Raw genomic sequence first — 12766 nt, 5'->3', positions numbered from 1 at the left:
CAAAAGGCTGCCGGTTTGATTCTGGGTCAGGGCACGTAACTGGGTTGCAGGTTCAATCCCCGGTCAGAGCACGTATGGAAGGCAGCCAGTCGATGTTTCTCTCTCACATCAATGATGTTTCTCTCTCTCCTCTCTCTCTCCCTCTTCTTCTCTCTAAGCATGTCCTCAAGTGAGGATTTTGAAAACAAGGAAGTTAGCACATTGGATGGAGGAGGCAAACTCAGCCTTTGCACGTGGAAAAGGGTCTCACGTCAGTAGTATGTTAATGACCCACCAAATTCAAGTCAGCCTCTTGGTATCAAAGTTATCTGTTTCCTGGGTGTTGGAAGCTAAATTCCACCAAGTGTGTTATTATCCAAGACTCTGCAAAGCTTTCTGTGGAGCCCAGGATACTAATAACTTTATTTCTAGCCTTAAATTTTTTTTTTTTTGAAGCTGTCTTTTAGATCGGAGTAAAAAAAATGCGCATATCAGCTGAACTTTCTCTTCTAAGCTTTATCTAGTCTTATAGTCTCTTAATTAATTTGAAATCAGGCATTCAAAGAGTAATAGAATTTTCCAAATGTGAAACTGTGCTTTTCAAAAATCTAGACAAGCTGCCCTAATTAAGTCCATACCACTTTATTTTTAAGTAAGTAAAGTTTTTTCCTACTTTTAATCGGGTGTTACTGACAAAGTTTCATAGTGGAAATGGAATTACCAGGGTAGAGCGACTCATTGGCTCTCCTCCAACTCTTCTGTGTATTTAAAGTCATAAAAGTGACTGGCTGTTTCGCATCCCATATCCATATGAACATTTTAGGAGCATAAATACATGATGAATTTCTGTGAGCAGATCTCTTAAATTTCAGGAGTGAGAGAGAAGGTAGGCACATGGAAAGACAGTCTCACTACTCCTGTAGCTTTCAGGTAGAGAGAGAATACAAAAGACAAATTAAAGAATTAGCAACATCCATTTTAAAATGAATTATAGGCCAAGGTACATGGTTTGGCTAAGCAAGAGCTAAATAATTAGCAAGAGAACTTCAAATTTATGTTTTAAGTCTGCATCACTTCAGAGGGGAACTTTTAAGTAACATGGGCGCGTATATGCGTATGAAGCAGAGAGAAAGAGCGATGTAAGGCAACGTGTGGTTGTGGCTTGTCTGCAGACACAGACTGGTGTCTCTTCGGGGTTTCCACCACCACCCTGGGTGTGTTGGACGGTGTAGACTTTGGAAACACATTGGTGTGTAGGAGAACACAGATGCGATAATGTTTTTGGCTTGCTTTGTTTTCCAGGAGAACTGCCTGAACTCGGACGTCGTGGAGCAGATTTACAAGCGGAACCCCATCCTCCGGCACACCCACCACCCGCTGCACTCCCCGCTGCTCCCCCTGCCCTACGGAGACATCAACCTCAACCGTGAGTCCCCGGGCCACCCACTCCAGACACTGGTCCTGCTTTCCCTGTTAACTCTTTCGCTGCATCAGCATCCCATGGTTGTAGTGGTGCGAGGACTGTTGTACTAGAAGGAAGAGCTCTAAAGGAATCAGAAAATGCCAGCACTCCCATCCACGCACTCAGTCACCTTAATATCACCAAGAACGGATGCTACAGTCTTCGTTCCGATTATGGAACCAATTGCCAACAGACCAACTTTTTAAGTAAGAATGTTGTATGATAAAGTAATTGAATTACATAACAAGACAGTTATGTAGTTATACAATTCATAAACAGTTATGACCTTCAGAACATAACTTGCCCCGTAGTTTTTATTATTATTATTGATTTTAGAGAAAAGGGGGGGGGGGGGAGAGACGACAGAGACATTGATCATTTGCCTCCTGCATATGCCCCAACCAGGGATCGACCTGCAACCTGGGTCGAACGAACCCATGTGCAGGACGATGCTCCAACCAACTGAGCCACCCAGCCAGGGCACCCTTCTGTGTTTTAACAGCTTTTTCCAGCCGATTCAAAGGTACAGAGACTCTGGTGAGCACTGCGTCATGACGTAGCCGTCTGTCCCCGCTCCTTCCTCTCATCTGCTGCTCACGTCATCCTTCTTGGACCCCCTGGCGTGACCCCTGTTGGTTTGCTTTCCCCAGTGCTCAAGGACAAAGGCTACACCACCCTGCAGGACGAAGCCATCAAGATCTTCAACTCCCTGCAGCAGCTGGAGTCCATGTCCGACCCCATTCCCATCATCCAAGGCATCCTCCAGACGGGGCACGACCTGCGCCCGCTGCGCGACGAGCTGTACTGCCAGCTCATCAAGCAGACCAACAAGGTGCCGCACCCGGGCAGCGCCGGCAACCTGTGCAGCTGGCAGATCCTGACGTGCCTGAGCTGCGCCTTCCTGCCCAGCCGCGGCATCCTCAAGTACCTCAAGTTCCACCTGAAAAGGTAGGAGCTGAAGATAGGTACTGTAGCATTTCACTGGCATGCAGGATCCGAAAAACAAAATGAACAAGCAAACAAAACAGAGACAGAGGCATAGACACAGAACAAACCGACGGTTGCCAGAAAGGGCAGTGGGGGTGGGGGGGCGCTGGGTGACAAAGGTGAAGGGATTGAGAAGTACAGATTGGTAGCTATACAGTAGTCAGGGGATGTAAAGTACAGCCTAGGAAATACAGTCACTAATATTGTGATAATTATAAATGGTGTCAGGTAGGTACCGGACTTACGAGGGGAGGAGGGATCACTTTGTGTCTAACTACTAAGCTGTACTCCTGAAACGAATAAAATATTGATGTGCACTATAATTAAACATTTAAAAATGATTTTTTTAAAATATATTTTATTGATTTTTTTACAGAGAAGAAGGGAGAGGGATAGTTAGAAACATCGATGAGAGAGATCGATCAGCTGCCTCCTGCACGCCCCCCAGTGGGGATGTGCTCACAACCAAGGTACATGCCCTTGATCGGAATCGAACCTGGGACCCTTCAGTCCACAGGCCGACGCTCTATCCACTGAGCCAAACCGGTTCGGCTAAAAATGTTTTTTAATGAGGAAAAGGTATGAGATGGCCTGGGCGGAGCTGTTCTCAGTGTGATGGACTGTGGTTCGGATCCAGAGCACCCCCACCTAGTGGGGTCAGGGACTCCGGGTCAGACTGGTGGGTCGCTGACGGGAGCTCAGGGGGAGCACAGAGAGCATTCGTCCCTCTAAGCCACAAAGGCTGCGTCAGGGACCAGGCTACCTTCAGTGTAGTTTCCAGTGTGTCAGAGGACGTTGGATACACTTAACTACTACAGCCACATAGAGATAGAAAGCCCCCCAGACTTGGGTACTCATTCCAGATGAAACACTGGTAGAAACAGCCTGGTTTCGATTCTGATTACCTGAGGAAAACCATTTTCACAGGACAGCCCGAGGCAGGACTCTCTCAAATGCAACAGCCCTGCAGAGGTGGAAGTTGCTTCCAGACAAACACTGGCTTTTGGGGTTGTTATTGTTGTTGTTGTTTGTATTTAAACTGAACCGACACCGGCTGTGCTGGGCCCCTGCCGGGAAGTGGCTGGTGTTTGCTCCATTCACCACCAGGTGCCTGCCCGCCACCCCGAAGCAGCCCAGCTGCCAGCAGCCCAGCCGTCCCCAGTCTGGCAATTAACAGTTGGGACTTGTCTCCTAGGATACGGGAACAGTTTCCAGGAACCGAGATGGAAAAATACGCCCTCTTCGTTTACGAATCTCTTAAGAAAACCAAGTGCAGAGAGTTTGTGCCTTCCCGCGATGAAATAGAAGCTCTGATCCACAGGCAGGAGATGACGTCCATGGTGTACTGCCACGGCGGGGGCTCCTGCAAGATCACCATTAACTCCCACACCACGGCCGGGGAGGTGAGGGCCGCCTGCCTCGCACCCCGTGTGATGCCTGATGCCGACTTGCTCGAGTCAGGAAAGTGGTGCACAGGCAGATCCACTGTCGTGCCAAGTTGTGATTTGCATAGTGCAGCTGCTCAGTAAACACGGGAACAAACGTAACTTGCAACCAACCACAGTATAAAGAGATAAAAATAGGTCCTGAAGATGAGTAGAGACACCAAATCAGAGTGCCAGTGGATCTGAGACAATCCCAGTCCTGCTGACCTGACGAGCAGTGGAGTGTCTCGTAGGGATTGCAGGCCTGACTCGGGCTGTCCACTGTGGCGAGGGTATCACACTTCTGCAATGAGGTGCTGATATTTCCACACGAATATCTAGAATGTTCACTCAGGTGAACACCTTTTCTTTTCATTGTTTTCTGTTTTCTTCTCTCTCCTTTAACATTTAAGTAAAGCGCGAAATCATCTTGTATACAAGATACATCGGTGGAAGTCACTGTTGTGTCTTGTAGGTTTTTTTGTTTTTGTTTTTGTTTTTAATTTTTATAAGAATTTATTTGAGTCAAACTGACAACATGCTGGGGGCCAAGACCACGTGCGCGCTCTCTCTCTCTCGGAGTTTTTGAAGCACAGGGCTTCCACTTTCATGCGCTTTTCCTCCTTGTGTGGGTTTGTAAGTCATTGGCCCAACATCTGCCCCTACCTGTGTCTTTTTGCCAAGAAAGACTAATAAAACTGGTTTCAAGAGAAACAGCACCTTTGGAATTCTGAGTGGGCACACAGGACAGTTTTGGGGGCTCTTTGGACCCTAGCTTTTGCTGGCAGCTCCCTCCGAGTTCCCAGGAAGGTGCATTCTAGAAGCACAGTTCTGGGCGCTGACGGCCTCGGGCATGTCTTGCAGGTGGTGGAGAAGCTGATCAGAGGCCTGGCCATGGAGGACAGCAGGAACATGTTTGCCCTGTTTGAGTCCAATGGACACGTCGACAAGGCTATCGAGAGCCGGACCATCGTAGCCGATGTGCTAGCGAAGTTTGAAAAGTAAGTTCCTTCTCCCTGAAGTTCCAGCTGAGTAACTAAAAGCAACTAACAACAAGAGTGGGGGTCTTGGACTTCCGTTTCCAGCCTCAGTGTGCACTGGAGTTGGTTTGATTTTCTCTGTGTTGAAGCTTGCTTGGCTTTTCATCTCTGCGGGCTGACTTTTTGACTCCTAGATAAAGCCACTGTCTGAGAGATGATTCACTTTGTCATTGTTCCTTTGCCCCATCCCTCCCGTCCCCTCTTTTACTCATTGCCTAGGGATTCCTGACTCGTAGGTTTTCACTTGTGCATTAGCTGTGAAACAGGGCTAGCAGATGCAAGCCAACTAGAACTCTCTATCTCCCTTGGAACTCTAATTTTGACCTGTGCCTCTTCTATCCCTTTAATGGCAGAAAAGAATATTCCTGTTCCATATGAACACGGCCTGTTAATGTTCATGTCAGTTTTTATAAATGTAGTTTATTTGAGGGTTGGGAATGAAGAAATTGCCTTGGTTTCTTTCCTTTCTGTGGATTCAGCATAATGCTTAGCTAGCACTAACTAGACCGAGGCACTCGGAAAATACTTGTTAGCACAGTTTAGTTGAAGGCTGACTGTTTGCTCTGTTAAAGCAAGACCCGGATGAAAGCATGGCTTCCAGCTCTGGTTCAGTAGAAGTCACGAGGGTCTCTGATAAGCCTCGCTCTTACTGTTTTCTCGCTCTCTCCATCCTCATCTGCCCACTGAGCATGGACAGGACCTTGCATCCTTACAGAGAATAAGCCGTCCGTGTACAGTCAGCCCCCGGTGGGTCACCCAAGCCTGCCTCTCGTTTTGCTTCCTGAGTCTCTCTTGACTTCTGTCTGTAGGCTGGCTGCCACCTCTGAGGTGGGCGACCTGCCCTGGAAATTCTACTTCAAGCTTTACTGCTTCCTGGACACGGACAATGTGCCGAAAGACAGCGTGGAATTCGCGTTTATGTTTGAACAGGTAAAGGAACTTTTTTTAAAATTATTTTTTATTGATTTCGGCGAGGAAGGGAGAGGGAGAGAGAAAAAAAACAACAAAACATCAATGATGAGAGAGAATCATCAATGGGCTGCCTCCTGCAGGCCCCCTACTGGGGATCCAACCCACAAACCAGGCATGTGCCCTGACTGGTAATTGAACTGGGACCTTCTGGTTCATTGGTCGATGCTCAACTACTGGCCAGGCTAAAAGGAACTTTTAGACACATTCCTTTATCAGAGGGCAGGGGTGAAACCCATTACTACTACCTTTGTAAATTAACTGCTAATCCTTAGAAATTCAACAGGGTAGTCAAGTTCCCCGCATGGACAGAGTTGGCTGCTTGTAGATGAAATTTATGCCCATTTTAGTTGAACTCCTGGGCCAGGAACTGTTCTAGTTGGGCTGAGAGACAATCAGGAATAAAATACACGTGTTAGATGGTATCCGTGCTAGGGAAGCGGGGTCAGGGTACCATTGTCATTGAGAGAAATCTGATGGAGGGAGGGCGTGAGCCAGGCGGGCATCCCGTGTCTGCCCCTAACGGTGTGACTGCTCTTTCCAGGCCCACGAAGCTGTCATCCACGGCCACTACCCGGCCCCCGAAGAAAACCTCCAGGTGCTGGCGGCCCTGCGGCTGCAGTACCTGCAGGGGGACTACTCGCTGCACAGCGCCGTGCCGCCCCTCGAGGAGGTATACTCCCTGCAGAGGCTCAAGGCCCGCATCAGCCAGGCCACCAAAAGCTGCGCCCCGTGTGAGCGGCAGCGGCGGACCAGCTTCCTGGAGGGGACGCTCAGGCGGAGCTTCCGCACGGGCACGGGCGCCGTGGTCCGGCAGAAGGCGGAGGAGGAGCAGATGCTGGACATGTGGATCAAGGAAGAGGTCTCCGCTGCTCGCGCCAGCATCATCGACAAGTGGAAGAAGTTTCAGGGGATGAGCCAGGAGCAGGCCATGGCCAAGTACATGGCCGTGATCAAGGAGTGGCCTGGCTACGGGTCCACGCTCTTTGACGTGGAGGTGAGAGCCGGCTGTCGGGCGGGTGCGCGGGCAGTGGCTGCTCCAGGGACCGGCTGTGTCCGGGGACATAGATCAGTGCGCCCATGGCCAAGTGCGCACGGAGGGAGGATGGGTCGGAACACTGCTCCCTTTTACCCTCTTTTCTTAGAGCCCCCAAATTTTACCCTTAACACACCCACCCACTAAAGGTGTTTTTTTTTCTTCTTTATAGTAAATGCTTTTTTAATAATAGGAGTGAGTGAAAAATTAAGATGTCACCTATTCTGAAATAACTTCTTTCTTATGGAAGCTACAGATCCAATAAAAAGTGCTGGTAGAAATGCATTGTAAAATTTTTTTAAAAAATTAGAACTGTGTAGTCAAAACTTTGGATATACTTGGATTATTTTACCTTTTTTATTTTTTTCCCCATGACTATTTTTAGGGAAGAATTTCTGTTTCATAATTGGAATCTAGCCATTGAATTTTTCTCTTTTGTTAAAGTAGACCATTTATTAAAAAAAACAAAAGCACCTTACTGATGGTTTAGATCCAGGCTTGGCCAACTGCAACCTGAGGGCCAAACCATCAAACCATGCTTGTCTCTTTTTTTTTTTTAATAAAGTTTATGGGAACACAGCCATGCTCATTCCTTTATATATCTTTGGCCACTTTCACATTAAAGTGGCAGAACTGAGTGGCTGTGGGAGAGACCGTGTGGCCAATAAGCCTGAAACATTTACTGTCTGTCCCTTAACATAAGCTTACCAGTCCTGGGTCCAGATGGGCTTCCATTTTTCTTACCACAATTCAGGATGTTATCTGATAACCTTTAAGTGAGAGTGTAAACATCTAAAGATTGATTTTATATTTCAAGATCCCATCATGGCTTTTCATGGGATGCTGTCTTTCGTTTGGTTTGTTGGTTGGTTGGTTGGTTGATTGGATTATGTTGGTTTTTGAGTATAAATCAGGTCCTTTGTCCAGGTGGCTCCTTTTGGTGTCACTCGTGTGTGTGCTGGTGTCACTGTACTGGTTCGGATCAGCTCCTGTTGTTTTCCCTACACTGGGGCTCCATTTTCCTCCCCTGATCCCCGCGGGAAAGTCTGTCATTACCCAGTGAGATCGGCCACTGCAGCACAGCAGGTCACTGCTGCTCCCTGTCAAGACATGTGTTGTTCACAAGGAGCCAAAACTGTTCAGCACAGAGTGATTTAAAGAATGTCCCCCTGTGGTCCTAGACTTTGTCAGAGAGATGCCATTTCTCGTGTTTCCGTTCCCTGGCCTAAATGGGAATTGCCTGTGTTCTGCATTCTGTGCAGAGGCTGCCTGAAAGCCTGTCTTGTTTCTGGGTGCTGTGCTTCCACTTGCTTCCTGATCTAACCCTAACACTGACTCTTGTCCCCAGTGCAAGGAAGGCGGCTTCCCCCAGGACCTGTGGTTGGGCGTCAGCGCAGACGCTGTCTCCGTCTACAAGCGTGGGGAGGGGAGACCCTTAGAAGTCTTCCAGTATGAACACATCCTCTCTTTTGGGGCCCCCCTGGCCAACACGTACAAGATCGTGGTGGATGAGCGGGAGCTGCTCTTTGAAACCAGTGAGGTAAGAGGCAAACGATGGCCTTGAAAAAATAGAAAAACAATGCGCTATTTCCTGATGCCTTTGACCAAGTAGTTTTATTTGAGTATTTCTCACTAAGGCATGGGAAAGCACAGTGTGATGGTCCCTACCCAGCTTCAGGTTCCTCCCAGGCTGAAATCTGATAATCCCAAATTTCTTCTGTATACCTCTGCAACAGAGAAACCTGGTTCCCTTGTATCAGGGAGGAAAGGAAGAGAGAGAGAAATGATACAGATGTTCAAGAAGAAAAACATCGTTTGGCGATAGTCTTGTGAAGATTAGTGGATGCTGATGGCAGCGAGTAATAGCAATAACACTCGGCTCTGTGGTGTCCACGGAGCAGGAGCAAGGCAGGGATGTGGCCATCTTGGGCAGAGCTAATTCTGGCTCACAGAGTCATCAAAAATGCCTGAAATATGTGTGCTGTCCGCTCCAAAGCTTACACTGTAATAATAATGATGATACAAGAAGCCTGTTGAAGTCTCCACATAGGGAGCTGCCTACGAGTGGAGGCAGGGAATGGAGATGAATCCCCGCTGCCAGTCTGGCTGTTAAGTGCTGGGGGGCGGGGGGGGGGAGTACTTGAAGGAGCAGTCAGGCCAAGGATGTGGTGCAGGAACTAGATGGGCCGACTGAGATGGAGAGAGGTGGGGGGCCGTTGCCTAGAGTGTCTGGGTGCCAGGCCGCAGGGTTTGGTCGGCTCCAGTGGACAGCAGGGAACTGCTGAGGTCTTTGTGCATGAAGTAAGGACAGCGATGACAAGCAGTGATGTGGGGTGGGATTGGTTGGCAGGAAAGAGAGAACCAGGAAGTGGAAGCCAGTGAGGATGTCTTAGCAGGGATCCAGGCCAGCCGTGAGAAGCGATGGGCCAAAGGGGGTGGGAGGAGCTAATTCGAGCTCGCACAGGCATGGAGCAGAGCTGGCCGCCTGCCGCTCTCTGCCCGTCCCTTAGAGTCTCAGTTCTGTTTTCTCAGTTGCACCATGAGGCGCTGACTCGAACTATACGGTGCAGTCTTTCACAGCCATGATTGTGGGCTCTGTCGTTTACCCTTTAAGTGGGTAGAGAAAGCCCAGCCCTGGTGATACCAACTTTAGCATCATCAGGTTTATTTGTTTGTTTTGAATGTGCAAAGTCCGACGATTTCACATTAAGCAAAATTGTCGTTTTTGCCTGCAAGAACCACCAGGTGGTGCACACTGTTTGGAAAAGCCACAGTTCCCCTGCTCCCTGCCTAGGAATAGGTAAAAGCAGGTAAACTTGTGGCTTCATACAAAACTTGAGCTGTGGATTTGCACAGCAGGCTGGTGGTGGCTTTTCCGGGGAGGACGTGTGGTTGTTGGGCTGGGCCCGCTGACCCGGCAGACACTGGTGACCCTGTGCCGATCTGCTTCCCCGGCAGGTGGTGGACGTGGCCAAGCTCATGAAAGCCTACATCAGCATGATCGTGAAGAAGCGCTACAGCACCTCGCGCTCCATCAGCAGCCAGGGCAGCTCCAGGTGAACCCAGGCGGGAGTCTGTGTGTCTTCAGTCTCTGAACATGCCCCCCTCTGGTCTGGGCCGGTCCCTGCGTGCCAAGCCCAGGGCAGAGCTGCCAGGCCCTCTGGAAGCCTCCGGAAGGGAGGTGTCTCCGAGGGACCTTTCGCCCCATCCACTTCAGTGATCATGTATGAAGCTGTCAACCTTAACCCGATTTCCAAAGCTTTACTACTCTTAGATGACATATGCCTTAACAAAGAGAGAGGAAACATACCCACGCCGCCGCCAAAGCAGCCAGAAGTGCCTTAACTTGTGGAGCAACACTCACGGACCTTCACTGTGCTACTGAGGGGAATGCTCCCCGCCTTGTTGGGGAGACTGGCAAAGCCTGGAAGTGGGGGGGCATTTATCCATCAACTATGCACTAACCTCCCCGCCTGATTTCCCGACTTTGAGGGAAGGTGAGGGAGTGGGGAGGGGGACGGGGAGCACAAGGGGACAGTGTATTTTAGTCGGAGTGCTGCTGGCAGCCTTCCCGGAAGACGCGTATTAACTTTTTTTCTTTGTTTCATCTTTTAAGTATATGTGCTTGCTTGTGCATGCATGTGTTCATAAACCCATCACTTTAATCATTGTCTCAAGAGTATTAAAAGCAAAGGGAAAAAGGAAGTGCAATGGTGTAAACAGTCTGTCTGTATATTTTAATAGTTCAGAGTTATAGTCTCCAATTGTTACTTTATAAGGTGGTGATATTAACAGACCGAATCCCGGATTTCCCCCTGTTTTTGCTATATTTCGAAAGCCACATTTGGACTCAGTTTTGTTATTCATGTAGCAAAGTCTGCATTCTGTGTCTGCTGTGTTATAAACAGATATGCAGCCTGCAGATAACTGTATTTATAAACCACTCTTAAACAGCTGACTCCAGGGCTGTTTTTAGAACTATATGAAGTCTTTTTGGAGTCTTGAGTTTCTAAAAGATTTAAGTTAAAAAATGTTTCTTTGAAAGTTTGCTCATATGGCTCCGGGTAGATCACATATAACCACGTGGAATACGGGGAGAAGTGCTGTACTCCCCAGAGGTGAACTACGTGTGCAAGTCTTTAAAGCAGTGGTTCTCAACCTTCCTAATGCCGCGACCCTTTAATACAGTTCCTCATGTTGTGGTGACCCCCAATTTCATTGTTACAAATTGAACATAATTAAAACATAGTGATTAATCACAAAAACAATATGTAATTATATATGTGTTTTCCAATGGTCTTAGGCGACCCCTGTGAAAGGGTCGTTCAACCTCCAAAGGGGTCGCGACCCACAGGTTGAGAACCACTTCTTTAAAGGACCGTGACATTAAATGCTGAGGCTTTACTATACTACACAAATTTTATCTCGAGTTTATAATGGTGGTCTGAAAAGGCGCCTGTAAATAAATCAGCATTTGTGACCAGAAGAAAAATAATCTGGTCTTGGGCTTTTATTTTCATATGGAAAAGTTGTAAAGCCTTAGGCCAACTAAGTCTACCCACAAAGAAAAAAATAATGCCTTATCCCTCACGGACAGCCATGTGAAAGTGAAATCATCGTTTGTTGGCTGCAAGAAAGTCTGACAATAAAAGATATTAGCTAATGTAGTGTGCTTTCTTCATCCGAGCGGCTCTCAATTCATATGGGATCTTGTTTTTTTGTTGGTTTGGGGTTTAAGGCTTTGGGCTCAGGGTGCCTCAGCTGTGTGTTTCATGCCCTTGGTCACTGGTCTGAAAACAGACATGTAGATGTCTCGACTGCTCTTGTAGGCACGGAGCATGACTCCAAGAAAGCTGAGAAGGTAAAAGCCGGGTTCGAGGAAATCACAGGTGAAGGGCGGTGGGCCTTGAGCTGGTCTGGCAATATGGCAAAGGAGAAGGCGGGCCCCGAAGGAGGAGACAAGCACAGGTGTGGAGGTGGAGATGGCATGCAGCAGGCGTCAGGGCCATGCTGCCCTGGCCCCAAGTAGCATCTTCATTGATCTCACATGATTCCACCTTTGTGCCCCTCAGCCCCCCATAAATGCTATTCTCCATAGACCAGACGCCCAAAGGGATCTTTACTATAAAACACAAATCCAAATATATGCCTCTCCTACGCAAACCTATTACTCTCTCCCCAAAATGGTAATCTGTACTACAGTACCCTGTGTTTTCTGCCCCCTCTGCCTCGACCCTGGTTTCCTGCCACTCCACCTCCCTCCTACTTCAGCCAAACTGACTGACTCAACAGCACACACTCTCATTTCATCCTTATTTTATCAGCCCCCCCGAAACTGGGGTATTAGCTGCCCAGCAGTGAGGATGGTAACTGATGTCTCCTGGTGAAACCCGGTGTCTGTATTCAAGAAGACGAGAGTGGTAACTCCCCGGAAGCTGGAGCTCCGGCCGCGATGCGCTGGTGAGGGTTCATCAGGGGTTCTCCAGGGGGAAATCGTCCTGCTTCGTAGTGTTTGCTGGTTTCCGTGGTGTCAGTGTTCCCGCCGTGGCTCATTTCAAGCTCCAAGGAGATGTCAGTGTGTGCAGAGTTGGAACAAGATGCGTGGTCGGACCCATTGCTGGAGGCAGCTTGGCCCTGCACACCACGGAAAGGTGGCGCCAATAAGTAATTTTTCAATTAAAAAAAAAGTCATCTTCAGAAGAAAATGTCTTAAGTAAAAAACCTCAGAAGTAAAAAAGACACTCAAAGCTTTAAGTACTCTGAGTGGGGAGGAAAGTTACATGAGAAAATTGAAGAGGTTTCGAAGTATATACTTGGTTCCTATCTTTAGTTTTCCCAGGGACTTTGTTTTCTCTTTCAAGTAATAACA

At 48.2% G+C, this 12766-nt stretch overlaps 1 protein-coding gene across 1 annotated transcript in view; it reads left to right on the top strand.

Moving 5' to 3' along the window:
• The window catches only part of MYO10 (myosin X), a gene marked incomplete at its 5' end in the record, with an annotated part of 202547 nt that extends 190984 nt beyond the window's left edge, over nucleotides 1–11563 (top strand). Inside the window, 8 exons of the mRNA XM_081089677.1 lie at nucleotides 1282–1405; nucleotides 2092–2389; nucleotides 3624–3831; nucleotides 4717–4853; nucleotides 5702–5822; nucleotides 6406–6858; nucleotides 8246–8437; nucleotides 9856–11563. Of these exons, the coding sequence (XP_080945803.1) occupies nucleotides 1282–1405; nucleotides 2092–2389; nucleotides 3624–3831; nucleotides 4717–4853; nucleotides 5702–5822; nucleotides 6406–6858; nucleotides 8246–8437; nucleotides 9856–9957 (1635 nt within the window). The 3' untranslated portion in view covers nucleotides 9958–11563. The remainder of the gene's footprint in view (nucleotides 1–1281; nucleotides 1406–2091; nucleotides 2390–3623; nucleotides 3832–4716; nucleotides 4854–5701; nucleotides 5823–6405; nucleotides 6859–8245; nucleotides 8438–9855) is intronic.
• Nucleotides 11564–12766: the final 1203 nt, after the last annotated feature.

The sequence above is a fragment of the Myotis nattereri genome (assembly GCF_964212035.1).
Source record: "Myotis nattereri genome assembly, chromosome: 4".
Classification (NCBI taxonomy): domain Eukaryota; kingdom Metazoa; phylum Chordata; class Mammalia; order Chiroptera; family Vespertilionidae; genus Myotis; species Myotis nattereri.
The sequence above is the reverse complement of the archived record's forward strand: the minus strand, read 5'-3'. Positions and strand labels throughout refer to the sequence as shown.